The sequence below is a fragment of the Aedes albopictus genome, chromosome 3 (assembly GCF_035046485.1).
Source record: "Aedes albopictus strain Foshan chromosome 3, AalbF5, whole genome shotgun sequence".
Classification (NCBI taxonomy): domain Eukaryota; kingdom Metazoa; phylum Arthropoda; class Insecta; order Diptera; family Culicidae; genus Aedes; species Aedes albopictus.
Genome location: NC_085138.1, coordinates 327124951 through 327146216, shown reverse-complemented (window position 1 = coordinate 327146216; position 21266 = coordinate 327124951). Strand labels below are relative to the sequence as shown.

The 21266-nt window shown below is 41.1% G+C and overlaps 1 protein-coding gene across 2 annotated transcripts; it reads right to left on the bottom strand.

Annotated features, from left to right (window-relative positions):
- Positions 1 to 700: 700 nt before the first annotated feature.
- On the bottom strand, positions 701 to 19274 carry LOC109426935 (sodium-dependent nutrient amino acid transporter 1-like). 2 transcript variants are annotated; one of them, XM_020077884.3, is made up of 6 exons: positions 18940 to 19274; positions 2326 to 2861; positions 1892 to 2266; positions 1469 to 1832; positions 1152 to 1413; positions 701 to 1089 (listed from the first exon to the last, which is right to left on the bottom strand). In XM_020077884.3, exons 1-6 carry the CDS (start codon positions 19030 to 19032, stop codon positions 842 to 844), a joined length of 1878 nt encoding a protein of 625 aa, XP_019933443.3. In that variant the 5' UTR covers positions 19033 to 19274; the 3' UTR covers positions 701 to 841. The 2 variants fall into 2 exon arrangements, with proteins under 2 accessions (XP_019933443.3, XP_062698853.1); XM_062842869.1 differs by lacking the exon at positions 18940 to 19274 and adding an exon at positions 3485 to 3671.
- Between the last annotated feature and the right edge of the window lie 1992 nt (positions 19275 to 21266).

The window sequence follows — 21266 nt, the reverse complement described above, 5'->3', positions numbered from 1 at the left end:
AATTTCCTAAAGACTCTCTTATGGAATCCCAGGAGGAATTTTGAAGGGAAATCCTCTTACCAGTTTCAATATGAATCTAGTAAAAAATTTCTTGAGAAACTCCTGAAGAAGTCCCAAGAGAAATTCTTAGGAGAATTATTGAAAAATGTGTGGAGGAATCCCAGAAGATTCAATTCAATTTATTGCTTGTACAAGGATGTATTCAGAAGGGATACTAGGAGAAAATTTTTAGGAATTATTGCTAAAATCATTCTAATAAACGCGCCGAGAATCTTTTTTCTGTAAACATTCCAGAAAATGTTTGGTAAATCCTGAAAATTTTAAGAAGTCTTGTTAAACTCATAAATGGAATTCCAGCAAAAATGTTCCTTTCGCGAGAATTACAGAAAACATTCGTCATGGTATATCTCCATTTTTTACAATTGGACGACGTCTCTTCTCAACATTGCGACAAGCAGCTTGATAACTGGTTTCGTTTGTAGATGTCCCAATGAAATCATTGTGACTGAACAGGTAAAGTAGGTTGGATTTATACTTTCTTCCAAGTTTTCCCTAATTTCAAGCTCCCTTTCCACCAATGAGACGGATTTTGAGCTTTTTATAATATCATAAAATTAGAATTACAGGTATTACCTACTTTGGGTCATCCAATAAAAAAGTCGCAAACTTTCGTTTTTATGTATGGTTTATTAATGACAAATAATGCTTCTAAGGTTCATCAAGTTTAGGCAGTGCACCCACTATTTCTCTATCCAGTGGCTATGGTATTCTGTATTTTGGTTTGTACAACTTTATAACCTACTTTAGATCTAAGATATACTACGATAATGTGTACATGTAATCATTTCGAAACATTTTTAAATACTCTCGCTCGCAGTGTTTTTATTCTGGAACGTTTTGTTTTGCGCTTTGCCACCGTTACATTGTAGTTCCGTTTAACCTGCTCAGATTCTGGACCCCAATCATCAGTTGGCTTGAGGGCATTACATAGTTTACTTCCAAAACTGCTCTGTGGTTGCCGGGCAGTGGCATAGATGGCCCAACCAACAACTTGAAGTACGGTCACGCCGAAGAGACACCAACCGAAAACTGAAAAGTGTAGTGTAAAATGTTGAGAAATGAAAAGATCATTGGATTGAAATGAGTCTTACCGTTATAGCCATGGGGCACCTTTTTTGCTTTGTATTTGAATACTTGCATACAAGTGATGGTAATAAGGATGGACAGTGTCAGGAAACCCCAACATATTCTCCAGAAAATTCCAGTTTTGATGCCGAGCATGAATTTGATATCCATACAGATACGATTTACGCCATACAGCCAACAGAAGGTGAACGCTTCCAGAACTACCAGTACCAAAGTGGGGAACGTAACGCCATAGTAGTCTACCACGTCTAGTACGTAGAACCCGCCCTACGGACAAGTTGTGAATTATAATCAAGATTCTAACTAAACACAAAGAACTTACGGGTGAGATGTACACCAGTCCGCAGCAGAACCCTGCCACCGCGATCGCGATAACCACCTTCCAGATTTTCACTCCCGGATAGCGATCCTTGATCGAGGTCAAGATCGTCGTCACAATTCCCATATTACTGCCCAAACCAAGCAGGATGAACATCAGGAAGAACATCACCGCGAAGAAATTGGGCCACGTGGGCATCTTGGCAATAGCGTCCGGATACACCACAAACGTCAACTCTGGACCTCCTTTCATGACATCCGTTACGTTCTTCTTGGTTATGTAGGCTACGTTACCGACCACTCCAAATACGATCACTCCCGAGAGCATCGAGGTGAAAGTGTCCAGCCAGGAGATGATCATGGCGTCGCTGAAAGAATGATGGATGTGTAATAGTTATTTCATAAGGACTACTGTTTTGTAACTTACCGGTAGATGTTATTGGAGAAACTGTTGAACGAAGAGTACACTATCACGGCTCCCAAACCAACGGTAAGGGAGAAAAAGCATTGAGATACGGCCTCGTACCAAACTTCAGTGTCCAGAAGTTTGTCCCACTGAGGTGTGATCAAGTACCGGATGCCATCAAATGCTCCGTCCAAAGTGACGGCACGGACCAGTAAGCCAAAAAGGATAACGTACGGAAAGATGGCAAGGAAGTAGGATGCTTTGCCGGAGCTCTTGATTCCTTTGATTACGAGCACTGTTATCAATACCCAGCTGACCAGCAAGCAGAGAACTAGCTGGTAATTTGGAATGCCGATCCCGTTTTCAAGATCTGAGAATTGTTCCGTAACAGTCTTTCTGAAATGGAAAAAAATCTGTCAGTAAGTCGTACGGCTTGATTACAACAAAGTACTTACGTGAAGTAGAACTCTGCAGATGGCTTCGTAGTCGTACTGTTGGAAATGTGAATCGAAGCCTTAGATGAGTCTACGCAATCCCAATCCGAACGACACTCGGACCACGGAAGAGTGTACTGGAACGAGTCTACGAAGTATCGCATAGCCAGCGACAGCAGCGCTGCATAATATCCGACGATCGTGAACATCGTTATAGTCTGTCCAACTCCGACACCACGCATCAACGGGCACAAGTCGAACACCTTAACGCATCCTCTGCTCGAAAACTGCCCAACAACCATCTCCAGGTAGTACAGCGGTCGTCCAACGACCAGCAGTACCACCAAATACGGGATAACGAACGCACCGCCTCCATTGTTCAGTGCCGTGTAGGGAAACCTCCAAACGTTCCCGAATCCAACGGACAGTGCCACGCACGAAAGCAGGAACTCGATATTCCTGGTCCATTTCTCGCGAGTAGTTCCACCTGATTCAGTCGAGTTCAACGCATTCTCTGTATACAAGCTGACCGTTATCGCTTCGGGAAGGCTGACGTTCTGCAACGAAAGTATTACATCAGATTAACTCATTTGCTTTTAGTAGTTGAAGAAGTAAAGCTGTTCCACCACACCAGTATTACCGAAGGAAACACGTGACACGTTGCCAAGTACTGGCAAAACCCACAGACGTATTGCATAATACGTCTACGGGGGATAGCATCTCCTTCGGATGAATCACTAGAACGTCGTGAAATGTGATATCCATTTTCAAATAGTCTGGGAGTTTTAAACTGAACATCCCTTGAAATAGAATTTTCTTACGGTGCACAACTACAGAGCAAACAAAGACGCTACACAACTTGCCAAGCTTGCAAAATTCACTTACGCTAAACTTTTGAACTCGTCAGCTGTGTCTCACCGCGAGTGGAGCCGGCGGAACAAACACAGCTGCCGACACTGATGTCAGATTAATTATTGAACGAATTCATAAGCATACTCTTGTGAACCTTAGAAACTTAAACAAGCCATGTAATGTCTCAATCCGTAGATATCTGATAGCCCAAATGCACTCTACGTTAAAAACAACAAGAATTTCCATAAAACTGGCACCACTGCCAAGGCGTCAGTCGGTCACTGGGACAGTTAGTACATAAAACCCTGGCAGTGAAAATCCTACTTACTCACGTCCAACCCGCAGTCCACATATGTTTATCCGAACTTGAACTTGAAAACTAAAGCTTCCATGTGCCAACTGCCGCAGCGACGTAGAAAACCGATAATAATGGAATGAAAATAAACAAATTGGCGCGACAGCGACGACGACGGTGACGACATTGCAAACCGCACCGGCACGATACAGTTGTGACTGCAGAATGCACTTCACCCACTAATCAAACAAACTGCAAATCGATGCAGTTATGACGCCGCGGACGCCGCTGACTGGCTGCATTTGGTCGCGAGCCAACTGACTGACTTGCGGTGCGGTCGGTGTAGCGTGGGCAAACGGAGAATGAATCAATTTATGATTGTGAAAAACCAAGCGTTGTAGTTAAATAGTATTTGTGGAGCAGAAGCCGTGCCATGGAATGTAACTGACATCAGATTGAATAATTTAGATTTGGTGGGGTTTTTATAGGTACTTCTCGTGAAAATTGATTAGTATTCGTTTTCTTAGAATCTGTTACATCTATAGAATTGTACGAGTTACACTGTAAGAAATTTTTTGAATAAGATTGTAGGATGCGAAAAGCACTTGAAAAGTGACTTCAAATAAGCAAGACTTGGGTTTTCTGTTTAATGAAATAATAGTTACAGGTGGTAGCCAAAATGTTTGGGATAGGCAACTTTTTTCTGTCACAAAATATATAAACAAGCTCTAACTATTCATAGAGAGCATCAACAATTCTCAAATTTTGACTGTTTGTCAATTAATTGTATGTGTTTCATTCAGTACAAATTTGAGCTCGATTGGTTAACATTTCACGAAGCTAGAACCGTTCTCGTAAAACACATTTTTTAGACACTAACTTTTGAACTATCATATTTCCGAAACCAGTAAACCGAATCGAATGAAACTTTGAACGTTTTACAACAATATTTTAATGTTCTAAAGTTTGTGAAATATATGCACTTTTTGAACGTTGAAAAAAGGTATGATGTATTGACACTTTTTGGATCTTTCTATAAAAAAAATGCATCCACATCAATGTCATTACATTTTATTTGTGATATCCAAGTATTTTCTACTGCTGCTCTAAAAATATCTTAATCAAGACCTATTAGTGCCTATTTGGATTAAAGGTAGAACACATTGTTCGTGTGGTGTTGTAAATTTGACTTATACTGCCTATGATCAGAGCCGTAGCGTGGGGTTGGCCAGGTTAGCCCCCGCCAAGGGCGCCAGCCTCAGAGGGGCGCCAAACTGGCCAAAGGCTGGAAGGGACGGCATGGTGTTTTTCACAGGATTCAAACACACAAGGGGAATGACTAACCTATGTTCACACCCCACAGTTATCGTGTTTTTGTTGTTGTTGCATTTTTTTATTTACAGATTCCTGGGAATTCATACCCTTTTAAAGACATTAATCTATACTTTTTCCAATTCTAATTCAGCAGAAATGAAAAGAGAAATCTCTGTGTAAATTTTCAAAAATTCCCAATTTCTGTTGAAGGTTTATAAAATCCATCAGCATTCTCACTATGCCTCAAATTATCTTCTAAATATTCTTTTCAATCAAATCGCAAAAATAGGGTTTTAAAATATCTTGAGCATAGAATTATAATACTTGTTCTCTCCAATGTATTTGATTCCTGTGAAAATGTGGCTGTATGACTACAAGTTGTTTGTCTTAGTTATGTTCTTTTAATAATTTGTTGGCTATTCCAAGCGTTCTTCTCATAGTCTGTGCCCCCCAAATTTACATAAATTGATGAAAGTTAAGGTTAATAAGATAGATTTTGTTATTAGATCAACTAATTAAGAAAATCATCCCCTACCAATCTCAATTACTTTTGCAATAAACTAGTACAGATCTACTTATGAAATATTTCGATTTAGCCTTCCATCAGTCGCGCGTTTGGCCACCACCGTCAGCACCACGCTTATGCTGAGTACAAATAGCGAGATTCTTTTTTTTTTTTATCTGTATTAACGAGATGTTTAGCCCTAGGCTAGTTCATCTCGGGACCCACGCTTTACTTCCCTTCCGAAGGAAGAACTCACATTTTGCGAGTTTGTCGGGAGTGGGATTCGATCCCAGGTCCTCGGCGTGATAGTCAAGTGTTCTAACCATCCCACCAGGTCCGCTCCAATAGCGAGATTTTTTCAACGTGTTGTACAAAATACAACAGCCCCGCATACCAGGAACCGACATTATCGAACTTGAATGAAAATCTTCTTTTACCGGGTTTAAGTTTAAGGCCTAACCTTTCAGAAAAGCCTTGATTCAAAATACCTATTCTATCGGCGAAAAACGAAATAAATCATGTTTGAAGATTTTCCACTATTTTGCAATAATTCAGAGCTTCATTGTGATGATTAATTTAGCTTAGACCAAGTCTTTAGTGTCTTTTAACAATGAAATTTCTATCAATCATCTTATAATAATATGCTTATTAACTAACTTGTTACGCTTCTTCTCTTCAGTCTATGTGCGAACAACCGGTATCAGTGTTTTATGACCAGCCCAAGGTAGTCTACCGTATTTTTACCTCAATAATTTCTATTTATTTTTGGTAACATAAAAATCGGCCTGCACGATCTCCATATTGAGTCTCAAATAAACAATATTCATTACATAACATCGACAGTATCGACCGCGCAGAGCTATGAAGAATCTTGAACGAAAACGGCTTTTCTGGGAAGCTGACTAGACTGATTAAAGCAACGATAGACGGTGTGCAAAACTGCGTAAGGATTTCGGGAGAACTATCTAGTTCATTCGAATCTCACCGGGGACTGCGACAAGGTGACGAACTCTCATGCCTACTCTTCAACATCGCTCTGGAAGGTGTGATGCGACGAGCCGGGCTCAACAGCCGGGGAACGATTTTCACAAAATCCGGACAATTTGTGTGCTTTGCGGACGACATGGACATTATTGCCAGAACATTTAGAACGGTGGCAGAGCTGTACACCCGCCTGAAACGCGAAGCAGCAACGGTCGGACTGGTGGTGAATGCCTCAGAAAAAGGTAAATGCTGGTAGGCGGAACCGAACACGACCGGATCCGTCTGGGTAGTAATGTTACGATAGACGGGGATACTTTCGAGGTGGTGGAGGAATACGTCTACCTCGGATCCTTACTGACGGCTGACAACAACGTGAGCCGTGAAATTCGGAGGCGCATCATCAGCGGAAGTCGGGCCTACTACGGGCTCCAGAAGAAACTGCGGTCAAAAAAGATTCACCCACGCACCAAATGCGCCATGTCTTCTTCTTCTTCTTTATGGCTCTACGTTCTCACTGGAACTTGGCCAGCCTCTCTTCAACTTAGTGTTCTTTGAGCACTTCCACAGTTATTAATTGAAGGGCTTTCTTTGCCTGCCATTGCATGAATTTGTACATTGTGGAACGGGAATCGAACCCGCCGTCTCCGGATTTGCGATCCATAGCCTTAACCACTAGGCTAACTGGAGACCCCATGTACAAAACGCTAATAAGACCGGTAATCCTCTACGGGCACGAGACATGGACCATGCTTGAGGAGGACCTGCAAGCACTCGGAGTTTTCGAGCGACGCGTGCTAAGGACGATCTTCGGCGGTGTGCAGGAGAACGGTGTGTGGCGGAGAAGGATGAACCACGAGCTCGCTGCACTTTACGGCGAACCCAGCATCCAGAAGGTGGCCAAAGCCGGAAGGATACGGTGGGCAGGGCATGTTGCAAGAATGCCGGACAACAACCCTGCAAAGCTGTTGTTTGCAACTGATCCGGTTGGCACAAGGAGGCGTGGGGCGCAGAGAGCACGATGGGTGGACCAGGTGGAGTGTGACTTGGCGAGCATCGGGCGCGACCGAGGATGGAGAGCGGCAGCCACGAACCGTGTATTATGGAGAAATATTGTTGATTCAGTTTTATCTTGAATTTGATGTAATACTCAATAAATGAATGAACATCGTAATGACAACGGTTAGCGGTGCCAATCGTTTATTTTTTTTATCTAGTTCATTTATTTGGGGCTCAATCGTCGCCAATCGTTTCCATATATGAAGCACTATGTCACAAACACAAGTGATTTTTGGTATAGTGAAATTCAAAATGCTTTAACTTTGAAAATAGTGTAATGGTTCCCTTCGTTGCTGTAGTATCTACTGTTGCGGTAATGGCATTTGAGCACCTTTTCGACTGAAATGTTACCAAAAAATCATCTTCAATAGATGTATTATGCTTCAATTATAAAATTGCACAATTTGTGTGCTTAAGATTTGCCCAAAAACCTACTCTAAAAAAATATTGTCCTTAATATTTTTGCTGCTGTGTTCCTATTGTTGCGGTAGTGTTCCTATCCTCCAAAATCCCATTTGAATTCAATGGGATACCGCAACAATAGGAACCAAACTTAAATTTTACTTTCATAAGTAATAGGAACAGTGTGCCTAATGTTGATGCAAGCGATTTATTGTCTAAAACAGTGAAAACGATAGTTTTAATATTTTTCCAAGCGAATTTGGATAGAAAACTACAGACTAATGTTTTGAAACCCTTTATTAGGTAGTGCGATCATTTTTTATAATTAATTTACACTAATAGCACAACTTACCCTATTTAACCAAAATGGTTGAAATTTTCACTTAAAATAGTTTAACACAGCAATTTTTCATAGTCAAAATTTCCCAAAAATCGGAACAGCGTTGGCTGTTATACAGTATGCGGCAGGAAAAAATGCGAAAGTGTTTTTCAACTTCAAACCTCATTTTCGTCCATTTGACATTAACCAATCTATGTTTCGACGTTCCATGATCTATAATAGGCTAGTTTTCTGCAAAGTTAATCAAAAAATTTCCCATTTTGGTCACTAACCTTTACAGGGCGGCGCCTGAAGATGAAGACAACCAGAATTTTAAAACCGCAGAAAATCACACAGGTCGCTAAATTTCGCATCTGATAAAACAAAATTTTTGATTTTCTCTACAATATCATCAAATATATGTACTTATTTCATCTGGTATGTGAAACTACATGGCTCTGGATCAGTGTGGTCTGGTTGTTCATCGAATTTGAGCTAATTTTGTTACCGTTAAAGTCATTTTGTTTAATGACCATTGGGCGCGCAGTTTATTGATATCCGCTTATTAGGCCTACATTATCACATGTTAAACATCAAATATGTTCATTTTTATTTTCCAGTGTTAGAATATAGACATTGACTGATACACTGTCATGAAAAAATAGTCATATATATCCCATATTTAGCGTGTAATAGTGCCTTGAACTTTTCGCATTTTTTCCTGCCGCACCCTGTACAGTCAAAATAGCGCACACTGGTTTTGGATTGTTAAAAAGTGCTCAAAATTTGAAAAAAAATATCGCTTTTTTTGAATTGTTAAAAAAAATGTACTGAACCAATTATGATGAAATTATCACCACTTATTATGCCTTGCGGAACTCACAGTCAAATTTTCAAACGTTTGATGAGCTAACAACAAAGAGGCAGTCTAAACAATTTTCAAAATGGATGCCTGACTTTGATAGAATTTTTATGGTACTAATTACACAGCTATCTTATGCACGCAATCAGTAGTTATATTATTTTAGGTGTCTCCCTTTTTTCGATTCCAGTCTTTAGCTGTAAAAGCTCTCTTTCATCTTTCTCTTACTTTTCTTTATCATTTACACCACAAATGACGATGCTTTTTTTGGTTTTATACTTGCAATATTTTATTTATCTCATATTTTGCACAAGCATCTTTCATAAACAAACCATTTACATCATCAGTTTGTCATTTTGACTCTAGAGTTACTTTTCCAAATGGCCTAAAAACTTCATTGAAAGTTTAAATAAATATATACATATCTTAGAAACGGTTTATCTTCGCAAATATTTTTAACAATTTATGAGATCTTTGTACCGACTTTTCGAACCCTCTATGCAGAATACCCGCTTCGAATGAGTGTAATCAGTTTCGTACCTTTTAATTCCGCCCTATTTGTGGATAATTGACACTGAGGAAGATTACAAATGGCTGTCGAAACACACGTATCTGTCAAAGGATAAGCAAAATAGGGCGGAATTAAAAGGTACGCAACTGATTACACTCATTCGAAGAATTTATGAGACTTTATTGAGAACGTATGTGACCCATTCTACCGTGACTTACAACGTTTTGACGCCTTTTCGGTCAGATTATCCACTATAACGTGTAAATTCGATCGTAAACCCTCAAATATTATAATCGGATTCCTTGTAAAATTTACAATAATTATGATCTATTAAACAGTTAGTTTTCATCGGAAAAGTATGTTAACAATGGGAATGAGTAGCGTCACGTTACAATGTTGGACCTGATATATATCAGAATATTTTCTCATTTTCCCATAAAATGTGATTGGTAATTGATTGATGAATTTTAAAGTGAAGACAGACTCTTTATGCGTCGTGGTGCCCTAGTCAAGGTTTTGCGGTGCACCTAGTGCGTCGCAGTGCACGATCTGAACACCCTTGAATTAAACAATTAAATGCACATTGGATTTTCCTTCTTTACTCAAATCCATCCCTTAACTGAAATCAATTGTCTAACTCGGAAGAATTGATTAATAAACGTTTTGTGAATTAAATTTTTTAATTCGTATTTCCTTTATTTTGTAAACTTGTAATATTTTATCATTTTTACCCACAGTGCAGTAGGTAAAAGTGGGTCTTCCCAAAAAATATCCTCCATAATTAGAAAAACGTACTAAAACAATCAAAAGTTGGATATTTTCAGTTTTGCTCATAGTAAAACCGTTGTATTTTGGAAACGGTAGCATATGCAAAATTTTGCCGTGAAAGAATCTCAGAAGAAAAACTCTGGAGGATACTTATAGAGAAAGAATAGGGTTTTAGGACTGTCGTTATCAGTGCATATTAGTGAATTATACAAAATTAAAAATCTAAGACAACAACATGTATACATGAGAAGCAACCCAGAAGAGAATTCCTTATACAAATTCCCCAAAAAAAAAGACGGTAGACACTACGACCCTTGAAAAAGGCCAAATACCTAGGCCGAAACGTCAGTAATGTAGATAAAAATCGTTCTTTACTCGAAGTCCGAGAAAGCCATCCTTCCTGTCTTATAGAAAAATTCTGGGAAAAATCCTTGAAAATGTTTCAGGAGGAATTTTCAAAGCAACCCTGAGAATAAACAATTTGAGAAAATCCTGGAGGAAACTCGAGAGAAACCCCTAAAGGGCTTGAGGGATGAATGAAGGAGTTTATGAAGAAATCTTGGGTAGAACCAACCCCTTTGGAGTTCCAGAACGAATCTTGGAGGAATCCTTGGAGGCATCCCGGGAGGAGTTCCTGCAAAAAAACTGGAGGAATTCTTGAAGGAATCCATTCAACAATCTCGGTGGGAATTCCTGAGGAAATCCTTAAAGAAATATCGGTAAGGTTGCGCAGTAAGTCACGGTGATTTCTGTGCAACCCTTACATGCGTTGTCGTGACTGTTTTGTAACCATGTGTGTTGTTTAGGTCGGGAGCATTCAACCACGAAACCCCGGAAGGAATCCTTGAAATAATATCAAAAGGATCTTTTTGATAATTTCTGAAGGATTCCGTGTAGCTTCCCAACTGGGACAAAGCCTGCATCTCAGCTTGGTTAAGATATTGACGATCTCATACCTAATGCGGCACACAGGCAAATCATGTTGTCCCACCACAAAATGTTGAGATCGCAGCTAGAGTTTTTCAGTAGCGAGTACGTATTTTGGGCGATTGCATCGACTAATCGGGTTGTGTACGAGCCGTTGTACATGAGAACATTGAGTCTTCAAAAATCGTACATTTGCACGATCGTTGCCTGTTATGAGGTATTGTAAATTTAGTACTAAATTGGTGTCGGAAATAAATTGCCTCTGCCTATTATATGCGTTAAACATACGTTGGAAGTAGTGCGCTGAATAGAGCAGCATATTAGCTATACAGCGCACTACTTCCGACATTACATCCCAAGTAACAATTTTAATTTTATCAAAGTTTTTTAGCGATTCAAAAATCTTAAACATAAAACCATTGATGCCGACTTGAAAATGCTCTCGAGTTCTTGTATGCCTCAATAAGCCCACGTTCTGGCTAGTTGGCCCAGTCTTATTAGGGTCTACAGGACTTTGTATGCAAACCGGCTTAGGATTTCGGGTTGTATCATAGTTTTATCAATCTTCTAAATAAAACCATCTTCTGACTTGTCGAATAATTGTTTTGATTATTTTTCACTCTCAATGTTCGATCGTCAGAATAAATTATGCTTGGTTGTTTATCCAGCCATCAATTGGAAAGATGCAGATATGGAATTCAGATTTGTTTTCCTATTTAATACGTGTCAGGAGACATGCGACGGAAATTTTGTGGTGAATGTGACTGTGATAATTTTTTTTTTTTTTTTTACTTATAAAATTTGTTTATTAAATGTAAAAAATGTAATTACATAGTAAACTATTTATACATCAATTGTAATTTCAAAATCTAATGCAGCAATGTCTATAAAATTATTACATTCCATAATAAATACGACATAATTAACAAACATTTTGAGTATGATAGTTTTCTTCCATCTTGGTATGCTCTGAAGGTGCGGCCTCATCAGATCCTCTATTCGAACTCTACGCCAGCCACCAAGCAGAGTCGTTATTTTCCGCTGTAGCAGCCTCCACGCTGCATCAATGCGCACGCAAGTGCTTAGCTTGTGGTCCAACGTTTCGCTAGGTGCACCGCAGTGTTGGCAGTTTTCTCCGTCGGCTCTGTTGATTCTGTGCATCAGCTTCCGGTGTTCCAGCTTTCCGTGCACCAGCAAGAAGAGAGTACTTCGCTGGCTCGAGGTTAACTGTTTGCTTGCAATATTCCGCCAGATTCGTTGCCAGTTTGCCGTCGGGTGCTCGCGGGCAATTTTAGGGGCTTCTGTTTGTTCGATGTAAAACTTGTGGATGCCATCGGCGGATAGGTTTTGTTGGACTTGCGGAGGGAGTAGTGGGAAATTCGAAAGGATCAATTTTAAACAAGGACAGTCGGCAGGTGGGTTTGGAATAGCTTGGAAAATGTAGGATTTGTAAAAAGGAGTGGAATCGATTTCTCGCATACATCGGTTGATTAATAACGACTTGCATTTGAGTGCAGGTAGTTGCAGATTTAAACCACCACCATCTATACTGCGCGCCATTTGTTGCATTGGCACCCTTGCTGGAATCCCTCGCCACAAAAATGTTCCCATGATAGCAGTCAGCTTCGCTATGTGTACAGCAGCAGGAACGAGCACTGAAGCAAGATACCACACCTTCGATGTGATAAACACGTTCAGTAAGGTCACTTTCTGGTGTAGGTTAAGCTTGCGTAGGGAGTGGAGATACACTTGCTGAGAGAACTTGCCAACAAGTGTATCCCAGTTCAGTTTATTCATCAGCCGTATGGAATTGGCAAAAGTCACTCCTAAAATACGCACAGTGTTTTCGCACCTCAGCCAGGGCACGGTGAGTGGTCCATCATCGGTGTAACCCACAGATATGGACGTCGATTTCTCCAGGCTCAGCCTAGCACCAGACACTCGCTCGAAACGATGGAAAGCCTCTCGTATTCTCTCTAGCCTGTTCCTGCAGGTAACGATCACCGAAACATCGTCCGCGTACGCCACCACGAGGTCGGGTCCGCATATTTCTTCCAGTTGCTTCAACAGGGGTTGCAAATATAACACGAACAAGTGCATCGAGAGTGGGTCCCCTTGGCGAACCGATCTCTCGATGGGGAATGCTTCGGATAAATGCCCATTCACAAGAAGACGGGATGACGACAGCTCTCCAATCCTGTTGAGAAGTCGGACAAGGTTCGGATCGAAGCCGAGCGAGCACATGTTCCGAGAGAGAAATGTCCGATCGACGAGATCAAACGCATGCCGAAGGTCGAACGATGCCAGTAAGCCACGTTGTTTACGTTTCACCAGCTGTGCTATGCGATCTTTCAACGCCAGAGTAGCTTGAAAGATGTTACGGCCGAAGCTGGAACATTTCTGTGCGCCGTTTAGCACGTGGTGGGTTCTCATTACATTGTCGAGACGCATTTTCAGTATACGAGAGAGGATCTTATAATCGAAATTGAGGAGTGATATGGGCCTATATGAGTGTGCCGACTGGTCGTTTCCTTTCTTCTTAACCAGCACGATTATTCCATCAACAAATTCAGCTGGAAAATTGCTAGCAAGTGCTTCATTCATAACCATGGTGAGCTCTCTCCAGATGACATCGTAGGTTTTGAGGTAGAACTCTCGTGGGAGCGAATCTCCGCCGGGGGATTTGTTCGGACTGCTAGTCTTTATGGCTGTGAAAACATCGGCAGGAGTTATTTCGCTCATACAGGCCTCATTTACTGGGTCGTTATCGGGGATCACTCTCTCGCATTCGAAAATATTATCCCTCGCTTCTTCTGCTTCGTTCGCAGCGTAGAGGTTGCGGTAGAATCGATGCATGTGCTGCTCAATCGCACCGCCGTCTTCGATCAGTTGGTCGTCGTCGTCCCGCAGTTGGGTAATGATCGTTTTTTTCCTCCTTCTTTCTCCTAGCTGGAACGTTGAAATTGGTTCTCCCGAGATGTAGGTCTCGCTGATACGCATGAATGCCTGCGAGAAATTCCGTTGCAGATTTAACATCTTCGCCTTAATTCGGTTGATTGTGGGCAACATCGCAGGGTTCCGGTAGTAGCCATCGTACGCTTGCCGTAGTTCCACATAGAGCCGCTGGTATTGCCGATGAAAATCGTCAAAGGCAGCCTTCGATTTCCAACGGAAGAAGGATTTGATTTTGGGCTTCGCATACGATAGCCACCACTGCATCCACGATGGAAAGTTCCGACGCTGGCGGGTCCAGTATTGCCAGCGATACTGAAATTCCTGGATGTTCTCAGGAGTGAGTAGGTGGGGACGAAGAGACCAAAACCCACGGCCTGGCTCTCGACCAAGATGTGGGAGACAGATTCGGGCTGTCAATGCTTTGTGGTCGGAAAAGGAACAAACATGCGTATCAGCTGATCTTAGCTGGCTGCGCAGACTCTGGCTAACGTACATGCGGTCTAGACGTGCAGACGAGTTGTGTGTGATGTACGTAAAGCCAGGTATGTTTGGGTTTATTTTCTGCCATATGTCGGTGAGTTGCAACTGTTGCACGGTAGCGAGCAGAGCGGGGCTGTGGTTGTGTCCCGTCGCATCACACTGTCGCAGAACACAGTTGAAATCTCCCGCTAATAACGAGTGCTCTGTGGGGTGACGGAGATAGTAAGCGAGTGTGGTCACGAAAAAGCGCTCGCGCTCGTGCCGCAGCGCAGTGCCAGACGGAGCGTAAACATTGCAAAGCGTCGTGTTTTGTACTCGCAGTGCGATCAGTCTTCCGTCTAAACTCTTCTCGACATTGGAGAAACGTATGTGCTGTTTTAACGCTATTGCTGTCCCTCTTCTTGAGTGATCCACGTTGCATATGACAGTGTATCCAGGCAGGAGAAGCTGCTCATTCTCAACTTCTTGGAGAAAGGCGATATCGATGTCCATTGTCCGTAGAAATGTTCGGAGCGCGTTCAGTTTAGTCGTGTTCGTGATGGTGTTGATGTTGATCGAGGCGATATTGTAACTCGTCGAAGCCATTAGATCGCAATGTCGCTCCCATCGTTTTCATCGTCACCATGTCGCAGCTTTTTGCCCGGCGGACGACCGTGTCGACGTTTGCTGCTCGTTGAGGCTGTTGAAACATCAGTTTCGTTTCCATCGCTTGTAGCCAAGGAGCGAGTAACCATTCGGTTGGCTGGTAATAGACTCTGCGAGAGAACCGGAGGGGACATGAGGTTGATATTTTGTTCGAGAGAGATTGATGTTGTTGGCAATTGGGCAGTCAGTGGTCGGTTGTCGTGGATCGGTTTAGCCGGTAGCGAAGCAGCGGGCCCACCTTTTGATGTTGTTGCTCGTTTGGTGGTATCGGCAGGGTTCGACATGGAAGGCTTCGGCACAACGACCGCAGCTTCTGATGACCCAGTTTTCTTCGTCGTGGCGGTTGGACTTCGGTTGTTCGCTTCGCTTGGTGTCGGCCCGAAGAGCTTAGCGAATGTAGGCTTCGGCTTTGACACGCGAGGTCTCGGAGCGGTGTCGCTTGTTCCAGTTTGTTTTGCGACATTGGCATAGGTTTTTTGTACCAACAATTTCTTGTTTTGTACACAAGAGATGCCGTTGTGTACGAATTCGGCGCAGTACTTGCATGTGTGTAGCTGCCCGAAGTAAGACACGCTCGTGCTCTGACCGTCAATTGTGACGAAGCTCGCTATATTCCGTTTGACTAGCATTCGCGCGATCCGAGCGCCAGTCGGGAGACCAGCAAAGCGATATTTGCTGTCCCATACTTGCTCAGTAATGGAGAGCACCTCGCCGTAGGAACCGAGGAACTCAGCGATCTGCTCGTTCGTTATGTCTTCGGAAAGGTCGGACAGTTTCACTTCAACAGCACCGTCCTCGAGAGTGATACGGAGCTTGTAGGTTTTGCCGTCAACCTCTGTCTCATGTTTATTGTCGTGCTCTGACACGATTTTCCGCGCCAGCTCAAGGTCGACGACCTTAACGAACGCGCACCCGAGTGCTCTGCTTGGCTGTAGTCGAACAACTTGCTCATACTGGAGACCCAATGTGGTAGCAACGAAGTCGTGAAGCTCTTCGAAAGATGGCTTCCGTGGCACGTTCGCATAATCGATGCGAAACGTGTTTTCGCGTCGAACACTCATCGCGGCGAATCCCGCGGCACTATACACAACGGACGCGAATCGCAGTGCAGAAATTTTGCAAGAAAGAATCGAAAAAAATGCTACTGACTTCCAGCGAGAACACGACTGCTCTGCTTGGAAGTTGAGCGATAACTCCCAATGACAAAAACTAAGTGCGCCACACAAACTATGCATAATTTGGAAGTTCAATGCATTTAATTTACTCGGTGGAATTGGGTGCAAAAAAGGTTTTTTCAACACAGCGGAGTTCAAAAGACATTATGTAATTTTTCTGACAAAATAAAATGACGGAAACGTGTTGTATGGTTTAATTTGATCTTAAGCTGTACGTGAAATCATAAAATTGAGTAATAATTTTTCGGTATTCACATGAATTATTCCGGCTAGGCGACATATTTTTTTGATAAAACTCTGTGTTCCTGATGATTCCTCCAATAGGGCTAACCCTCCTGAGGTAGTCATAACTGAGCTCATGGTAGAACTAGCGGTTTTATCACAGCATTTTTTTTGGTTTATGTTACGGCCACGAAATCTTTTGTTGGTTTTATGCATTGCCTCACAGTTTTGTGTATTTGTTTACAAACAAAACATCTCTCCGGCAACAATTGCAAATGCAAGTTTCATTGAAATGGTATATAATAAGTGATAAAACCAATTCATGTCTTCTTGCAAGTCTTTAATTGAAGATGTTTATAGCAGAAGTTATATGATAGTTTTATGGAACGCCAAAGGTTCAAAGTAAAAAACTACCACATAAAACTAATTTAGAACAACTAGCTTTTTGACATGCTCGTATAAAACCAGGATAAAACATGAATAAACCTTCAAGGCATGCTGATTGTTACTTGGGATTTAACGCATGCAAAAGGCAGTGGAAGTCAATATTGTTTTCACCGACACCAATTCAGCGCTAAATCTACAATAAATTGTCCACCTTGTTCCAAAGCATGGATCTTCTGAACAACTTTTTCACAGACAATATGCTGTTTCTGTATGCATGGATGCCGAAGCGTTTTAACATCAATGAAAATAATTCAACTTATTGGGCTTTTAAGGTTAGAATTGGCGATAAGTCCAAACAAGGGTTTGAAGAGAATTTCAGGTGACCAAGGGAAGCGTTAAAGTTGAAGTTAAGGAGGTTTGATAGGATTCCAAAACGGTTGAGAAAGAATTGATGGAGCTTAAGGAAAAGTTAAAAAAAAAGTTCTGTAGGACACAAGAGGGGTCACTACTAACATTTCTTTACTTATGTCCAGCCCATCCTGGGCTACTTGACTGGAAGTTAGCTTTCCACTGAAAAAAATATTTAAAAAAATCGAAGAGTAAGGTTTTTCTATAAATGAAAATACGACATCCATCTGTATTGGATGAATATTACTCTTAGTGTATTTTCCTAAAAGTTCTTCAAATATCATCAAACATGTTCGAAAACATCATTTCAATCCAACAAACCGCTTTGGAGTTATAATTTTTAACAGAGAAAATAAGTTTGTTTTATCATACGCCCTTTTCAAAAGTTAAGTGAGGAAAAATGGTTATGTGTTGATGCAGAAGTAAATGATTCCTGAAATTCAGAGCAAAGCATGAACTAGATGTCATTCAAATTCAAAAACTTCGAGTCAAAAATAGAATTTTCTTCGTATATTGAGCTAAAAATGCTCTTTTGAAGAAAAAAAAGATTTTCAAAATAATGTTAACCTCGCGTCCATTTTGTATACTACCATCAGGCATAACCAAATTCTGACGCGAAGACAAAGAGAAAATTCAACTTTTTTTTTCGCGGTTGAGAGAATTGTATAAAAATATAAAAATGTTAAGTTTACTCATTATCTTGGTGATTTGATTTTTTCTCGCTTAGCTAATGATGGGCGTTGAACAAGGTTGAAGTATCTTGAAATAATGTCAGAACTTGAATTTAGAGAATAATCGCAAAAAGTTATTAGTTAAAACAAAATATTTTAGTAAATGTGAAGCCATAAACTATTGAATCGCATTACGTAGCATTTGCACTACATCATTCCGTTTTAAGCCCAAATTTGAATACTCCTATTTATCAAAGCTGGAAAGGCACACAAATTTTTGTATTTTATAATTTGGATAAGTCTATTTAATAATGTACAAATATAGAAAATTTTGGGATAAAGTGGAACCATCTCGGCTCCTATTTTGGGCATTTCTCTGCAGCTATAACTCAGCCAATTTTGAATCAATTGACACATTTTTTATAACGTCTCATCGCGTATAGTATCTAACCGTGTGCAAAATTTCAAATCAATTGGTTTGGAATTGACTGAGTTATATCGAAGAGTGCCCAAAATAGCGGCCACTGCCCAAGTGGCTCGCTACCCTAGTAAATGTTTGTTATTCATATTGTACTATTTACCAAATTTACAATCAAAACATAATGTCAAACGAGTGACGTGATACAATACATTTTAGAAACACAAATAAATGATTTTTCAAAAACTTGGTACGAATTCGCTTCATTACATACTATATATTTTTTTTTTCTTTTAGAGGCAAATCAACCCGTTGGTTTAAAACCTCTTTAATAAACAAAAATTATAAATTCTTCATCGTACACTTCATATTCATTTTTTTTTCATTGCTTCCGTTTTCCGTTGCTTCTTATGCATTCCTCGAATTGGCACATGTTTCACTTTCTGTCCGCTGTGCAGTGTATTTTAACCAATACCAACCTGTGAATCTTCAACGTTTTTCTTCGCATGTAGCACCTTCGGAGATCCTCCGTCGCACAGTGGCTGCATGGGATTGCTTTCTTCTGCTGCCATGATGGCACTTTCCCCACAGAGCAGCCGTGATAGCTCTGCCTCGGGATAAAATCACTGTTCACTTTTCACCTATCGTCGGAAAATGTGTCCCACCGTTTGGTTTTTCACTTGAATCGCACTCAATGTCTCCAAGGGGAATAACTTCTTCCCATGATCGTTGCTGAACGTGGACTCTGCACTAGTGAATGCAGCCTGCCAAGTTGCGGGAAGCTTTTATAGATTCGGGAAACTAAACACAGTTTACGTATGCAACTGTCAACGTGTATGCATAACTAAGTATATCAATAACTTATAGTACTAGTATAGTACTACACTTGGGTGAGGTGGTAGGAACATCCCTAGCTCGTACTCACTGCTCTGGCGCGTGTCGCGTTGCCAGCAAAACTGACGGTTTCTAAACAATGATTGTTTAGTGGTCGCTCACCCGCCGGGGCAGTAGATTGTAGAACTAAACCGTTAGTCATTCGGCTTGATTTTGGTCAAAGATCCTGCGGAGGAAAATTACTCGCATTTTATTCATTGCATACAAGAAAGGGGATGATGCAATAACCGTTTCCGTTTTCAAATGCACATATATAGCTGGGGCATGTGGATTGACCGAATGTTCCGAAAAATGAGTCACAATATATTCATAATCTTTGGATTTTGGAGGTCGAAGAAGAATATGAATAAATTTTGAATAGATTGCAATGTTATTGAATCTTAATTTCAGAGAAAATGTTAATTAAAAGAATCATTTCACCACTCGTTTTTCTCAACGCCTGGTACACTATACGCTAAATATTGATTTAAATGACGACGTCAAAATGTGCGCTCCTACACGATGATGGTTAGTAGTGGGTACAAAAATATTAACAATGAGTTGCAAAAACGAAGCTACAACTAATGGAGATTTTCATTGCCAAACTGGTAACATTGAATACAATTTTTTTTTATCTGTATTAACGAGATTTTTAGCCCATTTCTATTTTCATTTTTATGCTTTTCTCATAGAAGTAAATATACGCTGGAACCTGTTCCTAGGCATGATATGGGGGAGCATAAACTGAAAGAGTGCATAACCTACATATTGTGTCATTGTATCAAATGTAGAAATTTACTTCGCGAGAACATTTTTTGCTGCTAGGGGTTTTGGATGAAATAAAAAATACCGATTTCCATAAAATTGCAGGGGCGTTTTAGTAGGGCTTCAAGGGGATTTAAGAGGCCTTTAAGCTATTTCAAATAATTTAAGGTGTTTTTCAGGGGCATTTCCGGAAGTTTCAAAACTTCAAAAAAGTGCGGGGGCTGCCAGCTACATTTCATAGGAGTTTCAAGACCGAACCTGAATGCACCATGAAACGCCCCTGATTTCCACTGACATCCGCAGAGACTTCAAAAAATCCCTTGAGACCCCCTGAAACCCTACAAAGTCCTTTGAAAACCGCAGAGATCCCCTGACAAGGCCCCTAAAGCGCATCTGAAAACCATCGGAATCCTTGTGAGACCCTTTAATCATCCAGAAGCACTTCTAAAAACTACCGGAAACATCCTGAGAACCTCTGAAATGTTTTGGATGCCCTGAAATGCCCTTGAAAATCCCACTGCAGCTCTCTGATCCCAAAATACCTGAAAATCTCTAAAATGTTCCTAAAACCCTCTGAAACACCAAATAACCTCCAGAAACGCCCCTGAGAAACAACAGGGACTCCCCAAAACGCCTTTTAAAAGACCCACTGAAAGCTCCGCCCAATACACCACTGAAATCACTTTAAACGTCTCTGAAACTTTCCTCAAATCGTACTTTAATCCCCATAAACGTAAAACTCACTGAGATTCCTAAAACGTCTCTGAAATCTCCGGATACACTCCCGATCAAAAGTTTGGGGTCACCCCCTCAAAAACATGTAATTTTTTTAGGCCCATATTTTTTTTTTATTCTTTATCACTTAACCTAATTTACAGCTCTTTTGTCCACTCGGGTACTACGTGAGCGATTCCAATTGGACGCTGCACTTCGACTTTGTACAGCGCCTAAATGTATTCTATTATATTCTACTGTGTTGAACTGGTTGCCTTTGTGCTTCTTTCATTCTTCCTGTCCATGGTAGAATGATGAGCACGATGATGCTGATGTGTGGCTGCTGTTCCTTTTCCAGTCCGATTGGTGGTCCATTATGAGTTGCGGTTCGCCGATATCCAAATTCCGGGTCCGTTAGAGCTATATGCTCCGAAGAGGGTCAGGTGCCAGCTGC

Excerpts from the sequence above, each read along its gene's own strand:
- LOC109426935 (XM_020077884.3), bottom strand. The coding sequence starts at position 19,032 with ATGGCAGCAGAAGAAAGCAATCCCATGCAGCCACTGTGCGACGGAGGA. Across the intron at positions 2,862-18,939 it reads AAAACGTTGAAGATTCACAG|AACGTCAGCCTTCCCGAAGC; the intron begins GTTGGTATTGGT and ends CTTTCGTTGCAG. Across the intron at positions 1,414-1,468 it reads GACTGGTGTACATCTCACCC|GGCGGGTTCTACGTACTAGA; the intron begins GTAAGTTCTTTG and ends ACTTGTCCGTAG.